We start from the raw sequence: 25,475 nt of genomic DNA, 5'->3' as shown, positions 1-25,475 counted from the left end.
TCCCATTGTTCTGTTATGTCCCTGGTGTTGTAGTGGTTACAAGTTAAACTGTGATACCCATGGTGGGCAGTTCTAAACCACTAGCAGCTCTTCCAGAAAAAGACTGGGATTTCTACTCACATATACAATTTCAATCTCAGAAACCCAAAGGCAGTCACCATGAGTCAGCATTGAATCAATGGCAGTGAGTTTGAGTTTGGTTTTGTCCTGTTCTAATGACTGCCTCTTGATCTATGTACAGCTTATGCATGAGCCCAATGAAGTGTTCTGAAATTCCCACTTGACATGTTATCCATAGTTTGTTATAGTTCACACAGTTCAGTAGTCAATAAAATACAAGTCAGCATCTTTCTTGTATTCAGTGCATTCAGTTAAAATCCATGTAACATCAGCAATGATGGATCTGATTCTATGTTGTCTGTTGGATCCAGCTCGAATTTTTTGACAGCTTTTATACTGCTACAACAGTTTTAAATTTGTCATCAGCAAATTTTACCTGCACGTGATCTTAAAGATATTTAATAATGCCCTCATTCTGTTAGATCCATTTTCTTTGGATTGGGCATAAATATAGTCTCTTCTAAGCTAGGTATCTGTGTTCCAGACTTCCTGTCATAGACTAGTAAGTGCTTCCAGAGCTCACCAGTTTGTTGAAACATTTTTATTGACATTTGTCAATTCTTGGAGCTTTGGCGTTTTGCTAATGCCTTCAGTGCAGCTTGGATTTCTTTCAGTGACATCATGTTCTACCTCTTGATATTGTTGAGCACCAACCAGTTCTTTTTGGTACAGCGACTCTGTGTTTCCCTTCCATATTGTGTGGATATCTCAGCATCGTTCAATATTTTGCTCATATAATCCTTCGTTGTTTCACTTTGAGAAATACTGAGCATGTTCTTTCCTCTTGGTTTTCTAATTCCAGGTATTTGCACATTTCATTTTAATGCTTTACTTTGTCTTCTCAAGATGTCCTGTGAACTGATCTGATCATTTGTCACTTTAGCATCTCTATGTCTAAGAGTACATTTCAAAGACTCTTTGACATCCATTCAGATCTTTTTTATCTTTCCTTTTTAATGACCTTTTGCTTTCTTCATAAATGATGGGGTTTTAAAAATCATTTTATTGGGGGCTCGTACAACTCTTATCACAATCCATAAATGATGTTCTTGTTGTCCTTCCACAACTTATCTGGTCTTCGATTTTTATATTTCAGTTCATCAAATCTATTCATGAGATGGTCTCTAAATTCAGGTGGGATAGACTCAAGATCATATTTTGACTTTTGTGGATTTGTTTTAGTTTCTTAAACTTCAACTGGACTTACATGCAAACAGCTGTTGGTCTGTTCCACCATCAGCCACTGGCCTTATTCTGCCTAATGATATTGAGCTTCTCAATTGTTCGTTCAACAGCTGTAGTTTATTTGCTTTCCTATGTATTCCATCTGATGAGATCCAGTGTATAGTCAGTGTTCATGTTGTCTGGGGTGGGAGGGTGGAAATACATTTACAACGCATAAGCTATTGGTCTTGCAAAGTTCTAGCATATAATTTTCCAGCTTTGTTACTGTCACCAGGGCTATATTTTCCAATTGCTGATACTTGATCTTTGTTTCTAACTTTTGTAGTCAGTAGTCAGTAGTTAATGTATTTTGCGTGCTGTTGGATGAAGTTAGACTGCAGAAGTTGGTAGAATTCTTCAATTTCTTCATCTTTGGCACGAGTGGTTGATGTATAAATTTTATTATCACTGGCAGCTGTATACTAAAGGATAGATTTGAAGTGTTCATTTTTGACAATGACTGCCACACCATTCCTCTTCAATGTGTCATTCTCAGTGGAGTAAGCCGTGTGATTTTCCTATTCAGAGTGTCCAGTACTTCTAGTTCCTCTCAGCTCAGGAATGACTAGGATGTCGATCTTTAGACATTCCATCTCATTTTTGATGACTTCCAATTTTCTGAGATTCATACTTTATATATTCCACATTTTGATTATTAGTGGATGTTTCTTCTCATTTTCACTTGTCTCCTGTTATCAAATGAAGATCCCCAGAGTTCCGTGTCATTCGTGGCATGAAGATTGACTGTTTTGAGGAGGCAATTCTTCCCAGTTGTAGTGTAAGCGGTTTCCAGCGGACGGGATCACCCTAAAGAACCAGTCAGACAGGGTTCCACTGCTGCTGATACGTTTTTCAGAGGCAGATTTTTAAGGTGTGTTCCATCTCTTCCATCCTCACAGCTGTCTTTGGAAGCTCTGCTGAAACCTGTGCACCATGGGGGACCCTGCTGGTGTTCAGATACCAGCAGCATAGCTTCCGGCATCATAGCAACACACACACCGCCACATGACCACAGCTCATAAGCAAGTGGTGCATATTACATAGAAGTTTTTTTAAAAAAAAGAGCCAACAAGAAGCTACCATATTTCTAAATAAAACTGTCATTTGTGATCTGTTTTAGTATCCTTCCTTCTTGTCTTTCTTAATTGTAGTGCTTACCTATTCTGTAGTTTTTTAGATTCGTATTTTCATCCAGCTCATCAATTTGAGGGAGCCCTGGTGGCATAGTGGTTATGCACTGAGCTAGGGGCTTCAGTTTGAAACCAGCAGCCCTTCCTCAGGAGAACGACACGGCTTTCTACTCCCATAAAGAGTTACAGTCTCAAAGCCCCACAGGGGCAGTTCTATCCTGCCCTACAGGGTTGCTGTGAATACACATCAATTTGATGGGAGTGAGTTTTGTTTTTATTTTTATCAACTTGATGGGTGAACTAATTAAATCATTCTTCTGCTTTAGAAGTATCATAGGAGGCTTTGTATGTGTTAAGAATAGAAACTTGAAAATGTAAAATTTGTAGAATTGATTATTTTACTCATTTATTTCATTTAAATTCTCTATAATGACGTTTCTTTAGTAACAAATTATTTTATTATGTTTAAGGTCATTTTCTTCTTCTTCTTCTTCTAGGTTACTCAAATGAGCCGTCCTGACCTGATTCTCTTTCTGATGAAATACCTGATGGCGCTCATAGTGGGCATTCCCTCCATTTTTTGGGTCGGCAGCAAAAAAACATGCTTTGAATGGGCCAGCTTTTTCCACGGTCGACGGAAAAAAGAGTAAGTTGAAATAAATGATCATGTTTGCAAACCTCACATGTACACGATCTTTGTTTTGCTTACATGAAAATATTTTGGATTTGGAGAAAATATATAAACAATATTATAACCTTATAAGCACTAGTGGTTATGATTGACCCAGCAGCACGTCTAAAAAAACGAAAACTTATTTTGAGAAGATGGCCAAGAAGAACCAGGTTTGTGATCTAATTCAAAACAGTTGAGGGAAGGCCAGTATATGTGAAAAAAGAGATGTATGCATGTATATATGTGAAGCTGCCTCAGAAAGTTCATGGAAAAATGGAATGAAAGGACAATGTAATTTTTGCATGAACTGTTTGAATATACAGACACACATGCACACCTATATCTATGTATATATACATGTGTGTGTACAGACATGCACATAGCTATTGATGAGAGAAAGGAGTCCTGGTAGTGGGTTATACTTTGGGCTGCTAACTGCAAGGGCAGAAGTTCAAAACTGCCAGCTACTCCTCAGAAAAAAGATAAGGCTTTCTACTCCCATAAAGATTTACCATCTTGGAAACCCCCGGGGACAGTTTTGCGCTGCCCTTGAGTGTCGCTATGAATCTGTATCAACTCGATGGCAGTGGGTTTGTGTGGTTGGTTTTATTAATTCCAGAGGTACAATACTATATATTTTTCCTAATTATTTTTACTTGTTCTTTTATTGTTGTTTTGTTGTTGTTAAGAATATTTTCTTTATTTAAAAAAATTTTATAACAAATTGGGGATTAATGCATATGTCATATCATCCCATAGTGCAGTCATATCAAGCAGTCTTGTACAGTTGCTACCACACTCAGTTTCCCAACATTCTTTTTCTTCCTCGACTCCTTGACATCAGCTCCCTTTTATAACCCAACCACCACCACCACCACTGTGCCCGCCCCCCAACCCTTGTTCGACTTGCTGTCCCTATAGATTCTATCTAGCTTTTGATACTTTGTTTTTAGGATTATTAGATGAAAAGGACTTTCAGAAATGATGAGTTTATGTGCCTTCACTTTATAGATAATAAAAGTAAGGAAAGAGATTATAAGTAACTTGCCTTTTATTTACTGATAGAATTGGAACCGAAAGCCTAATTTTTTTCACTAACCTCTCATCATAACACCCTTGGAGACAGATGAGCATGGATTTATTGTATTCTTTCCTTTATCAGTAAGGTTACCGTATATAAGTTTCAAAGGCCTAATTTGGAGCATGCTTAATTTCAAGAATAACATCTATATTGCTCACAAGTTATGCTTCTTGATTTGTAAAGCATGCTAAACCTCTATGTGGAACTTCGTATTCTGTTGTCTAGGATAGTGAATGAAAGTCGACAAGTGCTCCAGGAACCTGATTTTGCTCAGTCCCTCCTGAGGGATCCAAATACTCCTATTATAAGAAAATCAAGGGGAACTTCCACTCAAGGAACATCCACACATGCTTCTTCAACTCAGCTGGCCATGGTGGACGACCAGCGAAGCAAAGCAGGCAGCGTCCACAGCAAAGTGAGCAGCTACCATGGCAGCCTCCACAGGTCACGAGATGGCAGGTGGGTTTTAATCGTGCCTTAGTTTCCATCAAAGACTGAGTTTTGGTCAAGCAAGTTAAGTCATCAATTCTGAAATAGAAGTTGACCATCAGTAAGATTGAGGATCCCTACCTTAAGGGCTGTTGGAGCTCAGTGTTGATATTTTATGCAATGTGTATTCAGAGTGTACTTGATGCGGTAAGTTTGTACTGACTCAGGGTCTTAAGCAGGGCAAAGGCAGAGTAAAAATGGTTATTTTGAAAAGATTAGTGATCAGTTATGGAATATTTACTGTTTATCAGACACTGTAGAAATGGAAAGATGATTTAGACAACCCTGTTTTTCATAAGCTTAGTATTGGGTTGTCCAGGATAGTATTGTTAGTATTATAGTCTAGAATGAAGCTTCGGTTTCTTCATCTCTCAAATGGAGATACAATATTATCTGCTCCCAGAAAACATGCAAAGATTCAATGAGATAATATACTTAATTGCTTAGAACAGTGCCTGTGTCAGTAAGTACCTGGCATTGACTTTTAAGTACAATAGTATAACATGGAGGCTGGCCAACTTTTTCTCAAAAAAGCCAGATAATAAATAATTTAGGGCTTTTGTGTCAGACAGTCTTTGGGCAACTACTCAACTCTGCTTTGTAGTGTGAAAGAATCATAGGCAATATGTAGTAAACAAAACTTTCTTTAAAAAAACAGATTTGGGGGTGGTTGGGACCTGTCGCTTTCCGGTAGAGACGCGGGGCAGGCGGCTCGGGTCCCGGGGCTGGCATGAGCTGCGCGCCCAGCGAGGGCAGCGCAGCCGACGCGGAGCCATGGCCAGCACTGTGGTGGCAGTTGGACTGACCATTGCTGCTGCAGGATTTGCAGGCCGTTATGTTTTGCAAGCCATGAAGCATGTGGAGCCTCAAGTAAAACAAGTTTTCCAAAGTCTACCAAAATCTGCCTTCCGCAGTGGCTATTACCGAGGTGGATTTGAACCCAAAATGACTAAACAGGAGACAGCATTAATTCTGGGTGTAAGTCCTACTGCCAATAAAGGAAAAATAAGAGATGCTCATCGACGAATTATGCTCTTAAATCACCCAGATAAGGGAGGATCTCCATACATAGCAGCCAAAATCAATGAAGCTAAAGATTTTCTAGAAGGCCAAGCTAAAAAATGAAGTAAATGTATGATGAATTTTGAAGTACCTGTTAGTTTATATGAGTCTGACTTTTTATAATAAAATGCCTCAAAGCTTTGGTTTTTGAAAAAAAACAAACAAAAGAAAAACAGATTTGGGCCAGATTTGACCAGTGAGCCACATTTTAACCAACTACTTTTTACAAAGTACAGTAATTTGAGATAAGGGGATGTGAGTTGTAATTTTGGAACAGGATTGGGGCGAAGACAACTTCACAGAGCGAATGTTAAGAAAAATCTAGCTGTGACTTTCATGTTGGAGACTTGAGACACTAGCATGAGAGGAGCTGTTAGGGAATTTCTGCAGTCAGTCAGTTGAGAGACGAGGGGACTTAGTGGAGAGTAGTGACAGTGGGGAGAGAGAAAGAGCTTGTGGAGACTTGGAAGAAATAAAAGGACTTGGTGATAGATCAGTGTTAGCACCTGGATTCACCAAGGATTTTCTTTTTTAGTTTGGAAAACAGAAAGAATGAAAAACCTTATTCTGTGCCCCAAATGGAGCATGTTTATTTTTAAGCATCTGTTTTCACAACTCTCTTGTTTCCCATAACTCATCTCCCTGCCCCCTAATGTAGGATATGATCCCTATTCCTACTCTCTGCTTTCTTGCTTGGTCAGCTGTCCTGTGTTTTAAAGGCAGCAACTTTTCTTTGCTGTTGATCTACTATCATAGTATTATTTTTCCTTGTCTTTCCCTATTTTTGAAACGAAAATTCTTTATTTACTGTTTCTACTTTCTAGTCTCCATTCCTTATAAATCTAGTCATTTTTCTCCGCCCTTCTCCTCTGAACTGTCCGTTTTAACATCAACGGCCTCTTTTTAACCACTTTAGAAGTGCCATCCTTCCTTCTGCTTTTTTTCCATCTACTCATCACCCCTTTATGAGAGGCCTACTTCTAAATGTGAGGGACATGGAGATGGAAGAAAGATGAGTATGCAGTCAGGATCATGAGGACACTACAATGATCGGTGGGGTGTTTGGGGAACCTAGAGGGGGGAAAGCATCCAACTAGCTCATCACAGAAGTTCAGCATAAGCTCCAAAAGAGATGACACTTCTATCTTGAATCCGATTCAGAAGCGGCAGAGGACACTGCAACTGCATGTGGAAATAGACTGCAAGAAGGGAGAGCAGGCAGTTAGGCGCGTAGGATGTAGGTTTGGACGATCGTGAATACAAAGCCTTGTTACGAAGTTTGTATTTTCCTATGAAGGCAACGGGGACTATTAAAAGGCTTAAAGCATTGGAGTAAAATAATAAGATTCTCGTTTTAGAAAGTCCCTTTGGCAACAGCAAACGAGAGAGTAGATTATATCTAAGACTAGTTAGGAAGTTTCTACAGCACATTAGGCATCTTATATAAAGACACTGATGAGAAAAAGTATTGGAGAGTATTTTAGAATACATTTTGTCACTTACCGCCCTGAGCATTATTTGACATTATTGGCTTCCTAATTTTCAGTGAGAAAGTTGTTTATAGTACAACTCCTATGCATGTGGCATTCTGTGTAGAGATCTATAGAAGAAAGTTAAGGTGTGATGCCAACATCCTAGGCAAGATAAAGCATATGAACTAATGCAGGTCAGTATATGATCGGAACACCAAGTATTAGATATTATAGATGTCAGAGGACTTACTAAGTGTGGATAATTTTCTCATTTCAAAAATGGATTGGAAAAGGGAGCTTATTAAATTAGAGGGGAAGTTGGTATAAAATAAAATTAGAAGAAGCCCTACTGGTGTAATGGGTTACGTGTTGGGCTACTCCAAGGTCATCCCTTCCAACGTACCAGCCGCCCCACTAGAGGAAGAAGCAGCAGTTCCGCTCTGCCCTGTAAAGTCATGATGAGTCAGAGTTGACTCAATGGCAGTCGCTTGGTAAATGAAGTTACTTGGGAATACGCAAAAGACTGGTTGCTGTTATTGTTTCACCTAAACTTCAGTTAGTCACTTTCATGAAATGTGCTACTCCTGTTACATAGTGTGTTCTGTTACCCACTTCAAAAAAAAAAACAATAAAACCTTCTCTTACTAGGTACACTCCCTGCAGTTACAGAGGGATGGAGGAGCGACTACCTCATGGCAGCATGTCCCGACTCACAGATCACTCCAGGCACAGTAGCTCCCATCGACTCAATGAACAGTCACGGCACAGCAGCATCAGAGATCTCAGTAACAACCCCATGACTCACATCACACATGGCACCAGCATGAATCGGGTCATTGAAGAAGATGGAACCAGCGCTTAATTTGCCCTTCCTGCGGTGGAAAAGGTGCTGTTTAAAAAGCAGATTTTATTCTTTGCCGTTGCGTGGCTGGTTGCAGTGACTCGCTGTTAGTATGCTTTCAGTCACCTGCAGATCGTGTCCACTGGAAAGGTAAATGTTTGCTTTCGATATTGCATCAAACCTGGAACATCAAGAAATCCAACACGCTCAGAATTATGGCATCACAAAAATGATTCTTTCTAGGTTATGAAGAGATAATTATTTGTGTGGTAAGCGTTTTTATAAACCCAATTATTTTATATTTAGAAAATTCCTAAATGTGTGGTGACTGCTTTGTAGTAAACTTTCATATGAACTAGTGGTGAGATGGCATTCTGGCAGTTCCGTCAATACAACAGTTTCAGAAGTGAAAACATTTTCTATGCAAGGTTTGTTTCTCAGATGTATAGTAGGACTTTGTAGTTCTTCTTTCCACTAAGTGAAAAAGAACTGTATTTTTAAACTGTCGGAGAATTTGATAAATCAGCAGGGGTATTTTAGCTAATAGATTATACGTACAACAGAAGTATCTGATGAGTCTATTGGAGGCTCTTTCAAATTTCTATCAAAATAATCTTCATCCAGAGATATTCAGGATTTGAATTAGCAGTGAACTAAAAGTGGATATGGACATTTTCCCTATAATTTACCTGTTTTGTTATTTTGTAAATACTACTTTTATTGGCTGTATTTTTATAACTTATCCATATGCATGGTGGAAAACTTAATTTGTAGCCATTTTCTCCCATGTAATAGTATTGATTCATAGAGAACGTCATGTTAAGATCTGGTTCACGGAGGCATGTAAGAAGACATGCCTCACACATTCTAAGATTGTTCGTGATAACCATAATCTCAAAGCGACAAACTTTTCTAAGTGCTCGTTATTGTAGTTTTCTACAGTGAGATGTGATCTTGCCAAAGCCACCAGACCTTGGCGTCCAGGCCCCTCCCACCCGTGAATTGATTGTCTGCGCTTGTGTTGCCCTGACGGGTCACAGCTTTTTGCCCCATAACCATTTTTCTTCATTCAGATTCAGGATAAGTCTTGATTACAGCTGAAATACATACTCCTATAACCTAAGTCCAAAGTGGTGATTGATTTGGGGTATTTGAAAACCATGTAGCTAAATGAAGCATGATTAGTCTTGCTGTGATGAAGTACTGCTTATCCTAAAAGTATCAACTCAAAAATGTTTGACATTGTGTCTTGTAATGTTTAAATCATATACTCTATAAACTGTGAACTGTGTTAAGCATGTAACTGACCAGAAGAAAAAGAAGCATTCTGGATGTGTTATGCAAAAGAGCATATTTAAACAAATGAGTCTCAACTGTGCAGCTCAGAATCATTAGGGAACTTCTGATAACCAATGACTTACTCTCATTCAGATTTAATTGGTTCAGGTTTAAATCATTACCTATATACAGTTGTTTTCCAATTATCCTTCATTATGAAATGCAGAATTCTAGGCCCCACTCTTAGGGAAGATTCAGTAAGTCAAAAGGTGGTAGGATTTACACAAGTAACTAAAATCACATTTTGAAAAATACTGCTCTAGACTATTGCCTGAATCTGCAATATCCTTTCTTTTTTTTTAAACTTCTAACAAGTCGACCTCTCTGAGCCTGCATTATTTGAAATGAAGATAGGAGATAAATATGTACCCTACCTACCTCATAAATTTGTGTGAGGATTAAATTTATTTTAAAAATAAATATGAATAATATGAAAACTTTGGGGAATGACATTACTACTGATGATTTAAGATACTATGGGCTTTCTATTTAATGTGTTTCAGTCTTTGTGTACTTTTTTCTCTTACCTATTAAAAGAAAAATACCAAGAAATTAAGTGTTGAAAAAGCAACTTCTATTAAATACACAAGTCAGTTTCCTGGTAGTAAGAATTTATTTGACTGTCACGTTTTTTTCTCTCAGTTAATTTTTAGTAATTCTTCATAAGATTTACTTGACCATTTGACCCACATGCTTTTCTTTTTCTTCTCACTTCCTTGTCTTTTATCTTGGAACTGGAATTAATGCCCCAGCCAGGCAGGTTCTGAATTCCCTCATAATTGACAATCAATAGCTTTTCCTCTTAAGGCCAGACCTAAAACAACCCGTTTATAAATAAATCAGCAATCCATGATGTTTTTGCCTGATGATCTCGCCTGAGAACAGCAGGAGAAAGTGAAAACAAACATTCAGAAACAAAAATAAGAAGTTAAGATAGAAGGTACCCGTTTGAGCTCAAAGATGTTGCCATCCTTAGCCATCTGCGTTATATTATCGAGTGCCAAAATAGTGGTTGGTGTGTTTATAGAAGTGGGCCAAGTACAGACAGTTAGTGAACATCTCTGTGGAAATCTTATCTTCTTTGTGTTTTCTGGATTTTACATATTCATTTCTATCCTTTGCAAAAACGTAATTGTTGGTGTGTCTGCAGATGTCATAATGACCGAATTTCAGTGGCTTTCAGCTAGTATCTATCTGATCATGCCCTACACATGGATATTGTCCAGCCATTGTTTTAAGTAACAGCATTTTAACTTGGGCCATGTTATTTATCAAACCAGTGCTCCAAATTATGACTTTTAAAGAAATGATTGAAGAACTTTGGCAAAACAGCAGTTTCAAGTTTCAACCCGCTTAAGCCATCTTGAGCAAGTTAGGACAGTTTCCTTACCATATGCTTAACTCTAATTTGAGTTGTGTTTTGCATATGACATTCAGTTATTAGTGTTCATTTGACAACTGAGGAAATAATTTTCTCTAAAATGTTAATAAAATGTGTAACAAAAGTTTCTTTTAAAATATTAAACCCCAGACTATAATTAAATTAGCTCTTTGTGGACCAGTTGAATGAGACTATTCAAGTAAACCTGTTTTTTCCCCCAAACCATTTTATTAGGAGCTAATCCAGACATCATACCATTCCATAGTTCAAGCACATCAAGCAGTGTTGTACAATTGCTACCCATCAAGCAAACTTTTACTAGTAATGATTTTATTCTTTCCCAGAGCAGATTTATGAAAATTCTAAAAATCATATCTAATTAGAAAACTGCACTTTTACCTACCTCATTAATTTCTTTGTGATAATTGCTGGAAATAACTAAAATTGTAACTGTCTTATTTTAAGCTTATATTCCAGTGAAATTAAAGGAACTACATAGTTTTTAAAAAATAAAATGGAGGATGATTGGCTGAAGCTTGGAAAGCATTAACATACCAAAATTATGATGATATTTCTGCTGCTTTTTCACATGCCAAAGGTCTATTTACATACATCATGCTTGGATGACTTACATGTATAGTATAGTGAATACGCAGAAATTCCACTGGATTTGGAATTTGAAGGACCATAATTAGGATGTGAACTGGACAGTTCGTTTGACTTATTCTCAATTTCATCCATGAAAAGTGAGGATGTGATCTTTTATTTTTTGTTCCAACTTACTTCACATTGTGAAGATCAAATGAGATATGTGTATTTTATAGTACTCTGTAACCTATACATTTCTCTATGGGTGATATTTTTGTTTGAATTTTGGGGTTGTAGAAAACAACAATATGGTGGTCTTCAGTAGTATTTGTTTTTAGCAATAACAACAAAATAGACAAACTAGATTCATGGGGTACAATCTTTAAATCAATAATCCAATTAATCTTTAAAATGATTGCTTGAGTCATTGTTATTTTGCCACAAGTAGCTGTACCCTTAAATTATGTTTATTTTTTGCATACTGATATACACTCTGATTTTATGTGATTGAGTTTGGAGGTCACTTTCTTCAGAAATTTAGGAATCTGCATTATGTTTTGTTTTTTGAGATGTAATTGTATAATTACATGAAAAGGAAATTTTTAAGACAAACATGAAGAGGAGCGTAGACCCGGTACGTTTTTTTCCCTTCAAGATTTTCATGTACCTAATTCTTAATGATTAAAAACAAATTTTTCAAAGGTGATTGCTCTACTTGTTGGTTTTCATCATGGCAAAACTTTACATTTTAAGATATAAAACTATGGGAATTGCTTTTACATACATATATGTAATTTTTAAATAATCATGTGAAGTAAGAATATCTTCTCCATTTCTCTTCAAACAATTACACAAATGATAACAATTTTATAAAACCTAGATTTATAAAAGAACTCATGATTCTTTTATGTATTTTTACAGCTGGTTGAAATAGGGGCGAAAGTGTTTACATTTAATTCAGCTACATTTGCTAGTAGCTGTATCATTTTATACATTAGTCTTAAATAATTTGGATAATTTTATATGAAAAAATACATAGGCATAACTGCGAATTTTGTTTTCCTTTTCTTTTTTGTTTCAGTTTTATCAATTATAAGGAAAAATGAAAAAAAACTATGCATCTATTTAACTCTATCTTCTATTTTTTTCCCCTAACTTAAATTTAACCTTCAGTAGTCAAATTAATATAGGATTATAATTTTCTTACCAGGATCCAAAGTCTTCCAGAGCCAGCCATCTTTGGAAAAATTCCACTTGGTTGGTTTATAAAGATTTAATGTAATTAAGTAATACACATTGATTTCTTATTCAGTGATCTCAAATTTTTTTCATTTTCTTGCCATAAAGATCAAAGAAAGTGAAGTGTTCGCTTACATTTTTAGTGAAACTCTATCCCAGGACAAAGGTGATTACCTACAAGGCAGTGTAAGACAGCTGAGTCTTTGAAAAGGTATGGGAGCATAATTGCCTTCAGGATGTTGTTAGTATTTTATTCGCTTGTCTCAGGAAATCTAGTGTGTACTTTCTTGGACATTTTCATTGGTTTTACACACAATCTGTTATTTTTTTAGCCAGTCACCAGTTTTTCATGTTCAAGAAGCAAATTTTCTACCTATAATTCAAACTTTGAAGATCCAGTGTTCCATTATTTTGCTAATTAACATTAACTATTAAAGCTAGTGGGAGAAAGCGAAGGCTTTCTACTCCTAAAAGAATTCCCGCCTCAGAAACCCACGGGAATAGTTCTACGCTGTCCCGTGGGGTTCCTCTGGGTCAGAATCGATTCAATGGCAGAAAGTTTGGTTTCTGGTTGAGTAAAGTTAGTGTTTGTGAGACGGTGGTGCTTTCCCCCAAGCTTGTTCTTTTATCATGTTTTCTGAAGTTGGAGGAATTACAAATTTTTATTAGTCTTAATGTTTCTGTCATTTCCATCAGCTTATCTGTATACACCAACTTTCAGATCGTTCCCAAGTTATATTTTGCTTATTAACTTCTTACAAACTTAAGATTTTAATAATTACTATTTCCTAAGTTGATAGGGTGGTTTTTTTAATGCTTACTGAAGGTAGATTATGCTCTCGTTCAAAGTCCCATCGGGTCTGGAAACTAGATTTCTAGTCCTCCCTCAGTTGTCAGAGAGCGTGTGTAACTCTGTATGAGACACTCCATTTTCTCATTTGTGAATGAAGAGGGAGTTGATTAGGGAGTGTGTCAAATTTCACCCCCTCTAATTTACTTCTCTAGTAGCCATTTTAGAATCATCTCGACTCACTTTTATCCCTGTTATTCTTTGCACAAACTATCTATACTATAGCAACCTCGACAGTGGCTGAGAAGTTGATGTTTAATTGGTAGGATTCGGGTGTTATTAACTTCATGATTCTAGGTAATTTTAAAGGATGACAAGTACACACATTGAAAGAGGAGAGGGAAGGTAACAAAAAATAGTCATGATCTTTCCCCTTTGCCCCATCGGAAGTTTCCTTAAGCACCAATTTAAGAACCTTACATTGATACCCAAAAAATGACATTCAAACTCTTAATGTCTTTGATTTTTCTAAATATGAATATAGCTGGCTAGCTTAAACTCTACACAAAATGTATTTAAGATTCAGTTAGTGGGCAAATGTAGTGATAGCACTGGCCATATGGCTAATTAAAATGCTATCAGGTTTGACCAACATTAGAATAATTATAAAATATGAAAGGAATTAGAGTTCATTGACATTAGCATAAACTACACTTCTGTGTCACTGAATAAATATAGCGGCAAGATTGTTGTTGGCAAGTGATTTTTCTATTTTGAAATATTAGAAATAATTGCTCCTCCCCTTAGCAATGCAGAATGTAAATCCATGAAACTTGCTTCACACTCATCTGTGAAGATGTGGAGATGCCATTGGCCCTATGGTTCAGCAGTGTTATCATACAGATTAGCTGTGTTCTCCGAGAACCAGGCCACAGAGGTTCCTGTTACTTGTCAAGATCACTGTCTTTGCACTGATTGTCTGCATTATCTCCTATCAGCCTCTTGGATACCTGTGTCATAGATATACAATCTAGTGTTAAGTTTTTAATCTAAAGGGGATAGATATACAATCTAGGTGTTAAGTTTGTAATCTGATGGGGTGAGAAGAATAGTGGAAAATTGATATAGGAAGTTGTATTTGCTTTTTATGTGATTTCTCTGGCTAGCATCAGTTCCTTGTCTTACATGATTTCACTGGCTTGAGTAACTCTCCTGGCTCCCACAAATTAAATTAGATACCCAGTCTCTCTCTCTCTCTCTCTCACACATATGCCACTGTCCTGGTGTGAGAGAAAAAATATCTGATTCTGCAAGTTTTATTGTCATGTTCAATTTGAATCTGAAGTCCATACATTTTGTTGAATATTTCTGACTTTTGGTAACAGGACATTCTATCAGATTTGCTAAGTACTAACGTGAGTCCACTATTTCTCTATTTCCCCCACGCCCTGATTTGAAAAGGAAAGCCACAAGTGTCTTCCTTCTCTCAGCCCTGTATCAGATATTCTTCCTAGTGAACTACTCTTGTCAGCAGAAATATTGATTATAAATCATTCTGTTTCGGAGACAAAGATCAGCATGGTAGTCCTTTACATTGAGCTGAACTGAAGATGTACTTGAAAATAATGTGTTCTCTTTATATGTAAACTTAAAATTATATTTTTAAATCACATAAAGAATTTCTTTGATGTGAAAATATCAGTCTGGAACATCTCTTATCATCAGGTGATTTTTTTTCCTTAGCTGTGAGATCTTATAGTAAATCTAAATTATTCTTTTTCATTCATCTTTTGTATAATAATGAACTTCTATATAATTTTCCCATTCTATATTGCAAACTCCTTTTCTGCTTTTACTTTCCAGTGCAAACTTTTGTTTTCAGAGTTTTCTTTTCTCATTGATGTTTAAAAGAATCACATATATCAAGGAATGCGACTAGTTTGGCCATCGCTTTGGCATGAAAATGGTATGACCACTACTACCCCTCTCCCCTGATCCCCTAAAGGAAAAGTTAATTCGGGACTCAAAGCACTTACATTGACTTCTTTTTTTATTTGAAAGAGCTACTGAAGCTGCTGTTTCTAAATTGAAAATGTTTAATTAAACTTAACTTTTCAGTATTTGAGTCTGATTGTGAATTTGGGGGAATTATAAAAATATGTGTCTACTTCTAATAGAAGTTATTAGTATTTCAATTTCAACAATATTCAAAGCTCATATTTACTTAATTGTTCTGAACCTTTTTAATTGTTCGTCTATTGATCTTGGTTGTTGTTGTTGTTAGGTGCCATCAAGAAGGTTCCAACTCATAGCGACCCTGTGTACAAGAGGACGAGTCATTGCCCAGTCCTGCACCGTCCTCACGAGGATTCCTGTGGGTAGACCATCATTGCAGTCACTGTATCAGTCCATCTCGTTGAAGGCCTTCCTCTTTTTTATTGCCCCTCTGCTTTAGCAGGCATGCTGTCCTCTAGGGACATCTCTCCTGACAGGTCCAGACCACATAAGACAAAGCCTCACAGTCCTTTCCTCCGAGGAGCATTCTAGCTGTACTTCTTCCAAGACAGACCTGTTTGTTCTTTTGGCAGTCTGTGGTACTTCCACTATTCTTCACCAACGTGATTCAAATGCATCGATTCTTCTTCAGTCTTCCTCATTCAGTCTCCAACTTTCACAAGCATATGTGGTGGTTCAAATACCCTGGCTTGGGTCAGGTCACCTTGGTTCTCAAAGCAGCAGTCTTGCTTTTTATCAGTTTAAAGAGGTCTCTTTTGGTATTGTGCATGTAGGTTATCATGATGATCTTTGTAGATAATTCTGTAGATCATGGTTTTCTCCAAGAATCAGGCCAAGGGTGTTCTAGCTGTCTAGTCAGAATGGGCTGATACTAAACTACATGAAATTGCTGTTTGTATAGATCAAAAGTGATCAAATGTCAGCAATTTCTTAATATATAGCCAATATATCTCTCATAATATCCATTTATATATATCCAAAAGTGATCAAATATCAGCAGTTTTATAATGTATATCCAAGAAACACAAGCAAAATACCTTTTAGAGCAGATACATTAATTTTTTTGTTTCAGCTCATCTTATCACTTATTACTCTTTCAGAGGCTTTATAAAGGAGGCTATTAATACAGATAACCACACGTCTATCAAAAGAAATTAGACTTTGTTTTGCTGTTAGACTCCCACCTTGTAAAGATATTCTGCTAAAATTACTTCAGTAACTGAAGCAAATATCTCCTTGGGGATGCATAAATTCCATCACCTTTTATTAAATCTACACATAGTTTTTAGGCTTTCATAACTGGAGATATTTTTATATATAAAAGAATTAGTATGTAAATACTATAATAAAGGCAAAACAATGTTTCCCTCTTCACATCCAATATGAACTCAGATTTCACTAGCTATAGAATTTTGTCTTTTTGGTAGGCATTCTGAAATAATGAACACTGGTATGTTATATAGTTAGACTAAATATCAACAAGTTTGCCTTAAAATGTCATTTAAACATTTTCTTTATACCTAAGTTTCAGGTTATGAACATAGCAATACATACAAAAGTGTAAAGCCTTCTACATAGGAAATTCCCAGTGTTAGAGCCATGATCTAAAAAGAGTGGTGTAAATTGAGTTGTCCTGAACTCAGACCAGATGTCCTCATGTAAATAGTCTTAGTAAGAAGGATGACAGGTTGGGCAACGAAAGGTGATCTAGTGTACTCTAGTCTTAATCTAGGTGTCCTGGCTTGGGAAGAATTTCTGTAATGGAGAGTGCCTGCTACCCACCTCCCTAGGTGATGCTCTCATGCTAACCTGAGCTCTGTCCACAGACACAGCCTATCTGGCCCACTCTTCAGATGCTACATTCCTCAAAGCCTGCCTACCTACCCATCTTCTTTGGAAACTGGCTCTAACTGATTGATACTAAAGTATTAGTGAGGTTATTCTCTTCATTGCCCTGTATTGCTCGGAAAGAGAAAGCTACCGGAAAAGCAAACACATTGTTGTTAGCACATGTTTAGTTCCATAGGTGGAATTTGAAGTTTAGGACAAAAGTGGAACTAATTTACTGGATGTCAGTGGGGTTATTTTGAAGCAAGAGATTCCATTAAGTTGCTCCAACTTGAAGATCTGTTCCTTGAACCCTCGTGGTGTCTAAAAGCACTAAAGGCAAGCATCTTCAGTGACCTGCCAGTCACTTGTATTTATGTCATATGAAGTCAGAGCCTGCTGATCCTGTTTTTCTCTTCTGTGCAAGGGCTGTGGCTAGAGCATCCTAGATTCTTCCATTCACGCTCTTCTGCTCAGACTGTCTGTTTCCCTTTCAGCCTCTCCTGCCTTACAGCGAAGCCTGTCCCCTAGCTCTGCTCACTTTGACATTAAGTCCACAGATCAGTCCTGTTCATGTATGGAGAGCAGGGGAAGGCATTCCCAATTTCACTGCTATCAGTGACCACTTTTACCCTCTCCTTTTTTCAAGAGATATCAAGGTAGAAAATATTCCTTTTTTTCTCTCCATTCTGCAGATTTATTACTATTATTAAATAGCTGGCACTTAGCATTTTAGTTTTCAAGTCCAACTCTGAATTAAACTGTTGTGGTGATTCTAAAATGATCCTAGAAATTTCATCTTGCTTTATTATATAACCATCTAGTAAGGAAGTGTTGATGCTGAAGACTTGTATTGTGTGGCATTCGTCCTGTTTCTTTTTTATATGTTCCTTAAAACTGTCATTCATGTTCAATGAGTGGAAAAGTCCCTGTTGTTGAGCTATGTCTAGAGCAAGTGCACTTGGTTAGAGCATGAACTGTACTATAACATTAGCTGGATGTGCTTCGCACTCTGCTCTTGTAGATTTATTTTGTTTACAGTAGACTGACGTCAGTTTTGTAAATGTTTTTTCTTAGCACTTTAACTGTGAGTGTACAGACTGATTTTAAATGTAGTGGTTGTATATTTTGGTTATAAATTGGAAATTTTTAATAAAATTAAATAATTTGTTCTCTACTCTGGCGTTACTACTTCATTGAATGTAATTTCTATATCAGTCCACTGTCTAACTCACAGTGCTACTTACTTGAGAAATAAATGCATTAAAGTAGCTATGTTAATTTTCCAATAGGAAATCTTACGTAGAGAAGCAAATAGATTGTCAGAGGATTTTTTTATCCATAGGAAGCCTGAGCAGTATTTCACCTACAGTTAAACAAAGGTGTTTTCCCACTTGGATCTCATACACAGTCTTTAATTATGGAAATTATTCATGAGTCCTGAATTCCAACCCAGTACAGAAATCCTTTCACACACCATCCTTAACATATCTCTGCTTGAATAATTGCAGCAACAGAAACCTTAACTATTGTTTCTTCAAGGCCTTACATTTCCCTGTATAATAATTGTTATAAAAGCCCTTTTGTATATTGAGTGGAAAATGTTCTCTTTTCTCACCTCCCAATGGTACTTCTCTATAGATAAACAATAATTTTTCCATAGGAATACATTCTAGACATTTTTAAAGCTTCACAGTGTTTCTTTCAGGTTTTTTTCTGTAGGCAAAAGATACCTGTTCTCTAATTTCTTAATCAGTGCCTCCTCTTACAGCACAGCGGACTCTAGTTTATCCTGTTGGAACAATCCAGTTGTGAATATTCCTCCAAACTCGATAGAACTGAACGCCTATCTTCAGATGTATGTGATTAGTAAAGACTCCAAAGCACTGTATTCTGGGAGGTGCAAACAGGTAACATGCGTAACTAACTGAAAGATGCCTGTGAGGCTACCAGGAGACACCTTAGAAGAAAGAGGAGGCCATTTCCTTCCCCTACAATCAGCCATCGAAAACCCCATGGGGCCCAGTTTTTTGCTCTCAGACATAGCGTCATCATGTGTTGGGATTGGCTCAATGGCAAGTGATTTTTCTATACATCTACTCATTCTGTATCAAAATTTGTAGCCAAAAATGCCCCCCCTTACCATCCTCTCCCTCTAATTGAAAGGGCTAGCCATCCATCTGATGATGATGTATATATTAACATATTTATCAACTTTAAAATGTCATGGTCAACTAAGTCATCTATTTCCCTGAGGCTCTGATTGACTCACTACTGTGTTCAAGATTGACACACTTAAAGCCTTCATCTTCCAACAGTTCATTTCTAAGCTGAGCCAAATATTCAACTTAAAATGGGGAAAATCTTAGATTTACTATATTCTAATTGTTAACATTTTCAGCATGTACACCCGAAGGGAGGGGAGAAATAGCTCGGGTTGGTTTGGGTTGATCATTAGCTGACGTGGTAGGCAAAATACTGATCAGGAGCAAGAAATCGCAGTGTGTGCTGGAGCACGTAGACACCACACTCACAGTTTTCATCTGTAAATTGGAAAGCATTGGACTGTGCCAACAATTTTCAGGTTAGGAATCCCTATACCAAATAAAATAGTACAAGGGGGCTTCAAAGAGTTCATGGAGAAATTCTATTCTCTTAATACCCTTTTCCATGAACTTTTTGAAGCCCCCTTGTACTCCTACTCTGTAATCTCAATGTACAGGGTCTCCAGGAGTCAGCATTGACTTGATGGTAGCAAGATTGGGCTTTATATATATTGAAACAGATGGAAGGGGGCTGTTTTATTTAAAGGGAACTGAAGGTCCCTAGAATCCCTCCTATCTTGGCCTGACCACTCTACTTTCCTCACTCACAGCACACCTTGACATGCTGAGACAGGACTTTTAGAACTCAAAGAACCCACTTCAAAACTGACTAAATGAAAAAAATTAATAAATGACTAAATTAGGCCGTGTTTGGACTGCCGTAGTCACACAAATGTAAATGTGATGAAACTACACACACATAAATATGTGCACACACATACATAGATATTTAAAACTAGTGAAATGTGAATAAGATCATTGGATTGCATTGATGTCAATTTCCTCCTTTTTGATATCGTGCTGCAGTTACCAAGAAAATGTTACCACTTGGGGAAACTGGGTAAGGGGGTTATTGTTTACAACTGCATGCAAATCTCAAGCTAAAAGAAAATAAAAAGTTTCAAAGGTTCTTTTTATTGCTAAATTAGATGATTCTTTCAGCCTCATTTATTTTCTTCTTCCATCTGTTAATCTTAAAAGAACTTAGTAGCATTAATTTTAAGAAGTTGTCAAGGAGGCCTTTCAGTTCTTCTTTAGCTCTAATTTATTGCTTGTAAGTGACAACTATACTTGATAACCCAGTTAATCACTTGCCACTGAGCTGAGTCACACTCTGCGGTTGCTCTGTGTAAAGGAAAGAGCCCTCATTTATCTGCTCAGAATCCTTTCCTTCCACTGAACCTCCCAGAAACAATTCAAAAATCAAGTTGCTCAGTTCCCTACTATGAGTGTAGTCGAGCCTCCAATACCCAGAACCTATGAATTGGTTATCTTACATGGTAAAAGGTACTTTGAAAGATGGGACTTAAGGCCTAGACCTTGAGATGGGGAGTTGCTCTTGGATTGTCCACGTGGTCCCTATCTAGTCACAATTCTTTATGGTGGAGAACCTTTCCTGGCTGTGGTCAGAAAGGGAGAGAGGATGACCAAAGAACGCAAGGTGCACTGGCAGCCTTTGAAGCTGAAGAAAGGTGGCCATGAGCTAAGGGCATGAATGCCCCAACTCGGAATGGCTCTCAGCTGACAACCAGCAAGAGAATGTAGACCTTGGTCCCACAAGTACAGGGAACTGAATTCTGCTAACAATTGGATAAACAAAGAGACAAAACCTAAAACCAACCAAATCTGCCACTGAGGTGATTCCCACTCAGCAACTCTAGATAAGGTATCTTTTTAAATGGTTTTATGAGGTATAATTTACATACACGTTTCCATAGATCAGCCATATTAAAAGAGTTGTATACTCATCGCTACAATCAGTTCTAGAACATTTTCTTACTCGTATTCATTATTTATATATGGTTGCTGAGGATGTAAATTTCTGTTGGAGTTTAGCAAACCAAACTCACTGTCATCGAGTCCATGCCAACTCATCACAGCCCTACAGGACAGGGGAGAACTGCCCCTGCTAGCGTCCACCACGAGCTGCTTACTGGAGTAGAAAGTCGCATCTTTCTCCAGTGGTTTCAAACGGCTGACTTTTCGGATTGCAGCCCAGTGTGTAACCACAACCAGGGCTCCTCTATGGATCTTTCTCCCTGCAGAGGAGCTGGTGGCTTTGAACTGCTGATCCTGCAGTTAGCAGTGCAGTGCTCACCCTACAGCATCACTAGGACACCTTAAACAAGGAAGTAAGTTCTTCCCTCAAGCTTCCAGAGAGGACCAGCCTCGTGATGGACTCCGACTTCACAGCAGGTGTGCTAATCCGTGTGTGGTTTTAACGTCTACACTATGGTCATTTGCTATGGCCGCAATAGGAAATGAAACTGAACTTCACTCCTTCACATCTACAAAGTTGAAGTAATAAATGGGTAATGGGAAAGGGCTCAAAGACTAGGTCTAGAGTCAGAACCATTTCAGAGAACTGGCCATTTGCCATGAAGCAAGTTTTTGAGGTGGTAGAGACAAGGTAGATTAATAGATCAATCAATTCCTGGTGCCCTTTCTCTCAGCACCTTAACTTTTCAAATAATTGACACACTTGAAAATCTTGACATTTTTCCAAGGCACAGCCTCATCTCCCCATAATAAGTAGTGGGAAGGTATGCTGTTAAAAGTGTGAGGTCGATAACAACACACGTTTGATTAGATTTTAATAATGCAAAACGAAGAAGAGAGTTTTAAAGAAGAGGTAAGTAAAATGGAAGAAAAACCAAAAGGAGATATGGGAATATATGAAAAAAAAAGCCGTAATGAGAAAAATGAAGAATAAAAGTGAGTATAGGAAATAAATATTGGTACATTAATATTATCTCCTATAATCATAATTTTATCCACTCGTGTTAAAAATTTCCAAAATAATATTTTTTCCTTTTTCTTCATATGTTCTTATTATCTCTGTGTCACATACTTTGGGCATGTTATCAGGAAAGATTAGTCACCAGAGAAGGACATCATACTTGGCAAAGTAGAGAGGCAGCAAAAAAGAAGAGGAAGATTCTCAACACATTGTCTGCAACAGTGAGCTCAAAGAACAGTTGTGAGGCCGGCACAGAAGCAGGCAGTGTTTCCGTCTATTGTACATAGGGTTACTGTGAGTTGGAACTGACTCGGCCCCTAACAGTCACCACCAGCAGTAGCCATATGGACCCTACTATACTAGCTTTCCACACGTCTAGGTGGCCACAGTACAGTAAAAATAATTCAAGGCCATGGGCACCAAGTCAATTCCGACTCTTAAGGACCGTATAGAGAGTTTCTGAGGTATGGGAGCAGCCAGCCTCATCTTTATCCACGAAGCATCTGGTAGGTTTGCAGTTAGCAGCTCCAATGCCTAGCCTACAGCACCATGACTACAGAGCTACCAGGGTCAAAGAGTAGAAGGTGGGAATTTGTCTGTTAGCAGCAGATTGGGCAAAATTGAGCTAAGTTGGAGAATTGCCAGTAGTGCTATTGGGGCAAAGGTAATAGATGTCTCTCAGCTGTCAAAGTAGTGGATTCCAAGTAAACCTTACCCATAATGACAAGGTATGTTAGTCCAGGTTGACTAGAGAAATAAATCCAGAGACACTCATATATGAGTAAGAGAGAACTTTATATCAAGAAGTAATTAAGCATCAATAAAACAGCCCAACCCAGTCCAGATCAAGTCTGTAAGTTCAATGTTAGCCCATGAATTCCTCTTGAGATGCACGCAGCACGTGCAATGATGCCTAATGCAAGAAGGTGGTGGGTGGACAGTCTTATGGAGCCAATGCAGGTGGAAGAATCTCACTGGTGGCTTCTCCAGCTCTCTGAATGTGGCTCCTCAACAGATAGATAAAGCAGAGAGAGCGTGTGGCTCACCTCCAAGAAGAAAGAGGAAGTTCCCAGAATCCTCATGAGAAGGCCCTGCCCGTAAAGATGCATCTTCAGGCTGTGACTTGTTTAACAGGCTAGACTCCACCCCTTCCCTCTATTTATCAAGTTGACATGAGATTATGTAATTACCACGTGAGGAGAAGCGCATTTTTCCAAAAGACATAAATATGTAGGTCAGTGGTTCTCAAACTTCCTGATGCTGTGACCCTTTCCGCATGTTGTGGTGAACTCCAACCATAAAATCATATTGGTTGCTACTTTATAGCTGTAATTTTGCTACTGTTAGGAATTGGGTGACCCCTGTGAAAGGGTCGTTTGACCCCCAAAGGGGTCATGACTCACAGGTTGAGAACCATTGATGTAGGTCATGTGACATCCAGGATTTGGCTTCTGTTTCTGGTATCATTGTTGTAGTCCTAAAAGCAGATAAGCAATCCACAGTTTCTATAAACCTTTATAGAAACTCTGCCTTGTTTTCTTCTGTTTGCACTGGTTCATTGTCATGAGCTCTTTTGCAGAAATGTGGTGTATTTAACAGAAATAACAAAACACACTTGAGCTAAGCATCCCATTTATACTCTTTTGTCTATTGATTAAAATCATTTTAGCAAATGATTTTCAATTACCTGACTATTCATTATTGTGGTTGTCATTGTTGTTAGATGCCATCAAGTTGGTTCCAACCCATAGTAACCTTATATACAACAGAACGAGAGCCTGCTCAGTCCTGCACCATCCTCCCAATTGTTCATATTCTTGAGCCCATCATTGCAGCCATTAGATCGATCCATCTCGTTGAAGACCTTCTCCAGGGATTGGTGTCTCCTGACAGCATGTGCAAAGCACATGAGATGAAGTCTGGCCATCCTTGCTTTGAAGAAGCACCTAGCCATATTTCTTCCAAGGCAGACAGGTCGGTCCTTTCAGCAGTCACGGTACTTTCCGTATTCTCCAGGATCACAATTCAAGTGCATCAGTTCTTCTTTGGTGTTCTTTATTCAGTGTCCAACTTGCACAGGCTTATGAAGCAATGGAAAATACCATGGCTTGGATCAGGCACACCTTAGTCCTCAAAGTAACAGCAACACACAAGTCACCAGAGTATGACAAACTGGTGGTTGTCATTGTTAAGTTCTGTTAAGACCGTTCTAACTCAATGACCTCATGTACAGCAGAACAAAGCACTGCCCCGTCCTGCACTATTCTTCCAGTTCTTGCTATATTTGAGCTCATTGTTGCAGCCACTGTGTCAGTCTACTTCACGATAACATCTCACTGTGTTCACGTCCAGTGAACATTCTGATTGTATTCCTTCGAGGACAAGATTTGTTTATTCCTGAAAGCCTCTGGTATTTTTAGTATTCTTCACCAAAACTATGACTGTTCTTTCATCTTTCTTATTCCTTGTCCAGCTTTCACGTGCATATGAGGTTGGAAATACCGTGGCTTGGGCTAGGTGTGCCTGAGTCTTCAAAGTGACCGCTTTGCTTTCCAACATGCTAAGGAAGTCTTTTGTCCTGAGGTACTCCATAAGCCTTGAACCAGAACTACCCACAAGGCTAAATAACCGACTGGCTCATAAAGTAAAGAATGTTACCAGCCAGTACTGCACACCTTTGAAGAACCAGCTATGATACCACATTGTCAGCAATTACGCTCAATCAAAGATAAAAGGATAAAGGGACAGGGGACCAAGGTACTAGATGTTAAATATCCAAAAGAGAATTACAGATAATGTTAGCACATTGTGAACAATGTAAGCAATGTCACTGAGCAATTTGTAGTAACTGTTCAAAGGGAACCTAATTTGCTATGTAAGCTTTTGCTAAAAATGCAATAAAGTATAATTAAAAAGAGAATTATATGTAAACCAACAAAAACACTGCCCACTAAAAAGGTTAAAATGGACTTCTGGGTACCAAGGTAATGGTGCCACCTAATCCAAATCTCCATACATTTGCTTATTATTCAAAAACAAGAAGAAACTCAAACTGCATGTCCTCAGCCTTACTAGAACACAGAAACCCCTATGTTTGTCTGGGTGGACTAGAGAATCAAATTCATAGACACTTACATGTG

General features: G+C 37.9%; 1 protein-coding gene and 1 pseudogene across 4 annotated transcripts in view; both read left to right on the top strand.

The window, feature by feature from the left end:
- FZD3 (frizzled class receptor 3) overlaps positions 1-18,399 on the top strand; it is a 106,155-nt gene extending 87,756 nt beyond the window's left edge. For 3 of the 4 annotated variants that reach the window (XM_075556462.1, XM_075556463.1, XM_075556466.1), the window contains 3 exons: positions 2,972-3,120; positions 4,454-4,687; positions 7,900-18,399. In XM_075556462.1, coding sequence (XP_075412577.1) covers positions 2,972-3,120; positions 4,454-4,687; positions 7,900-8,113 — 597 coding nt within the window. In that variant the 3' untranslated portion in view covers positions 8,114-18,399. The remainder of the gene's footprint in view (positions 1-2,971; positions 3,121-4,453; positions 4,688-7,899) is intronic. The other variant, XM_075556464.1, reaches the window with a different exon arrangement.
- LOC142454379 (mitochondrial import inner membrane translocase subunit TIM14 pseudogene) lies at positions 5,419-5,881 on the top strand (annotated as a pseudogene).
- Positions 18,400-25,475: the final 7,076 nt, after the last annotated feature.

Source organism: Tenrec ecaudatus, chromosome 8 (assembly GCF_050624435.1).
Source record: "Tenrec ecaudatus isolate mTenEca1 chromosome 8, mTenEca1.hap1, whole genome shotgun sequence".
Lineage (NCBI taxonomy): Eukaryota > Metazoa > Chordata > Mammalia > Afrosoricida > Tenrecidae > Tenrec > Tenrec ecaudatus.
Note: the sequence above shows the minus strand (reverse complement) of the source record. Positions and strands in the feature narration are given on the sequence as shown.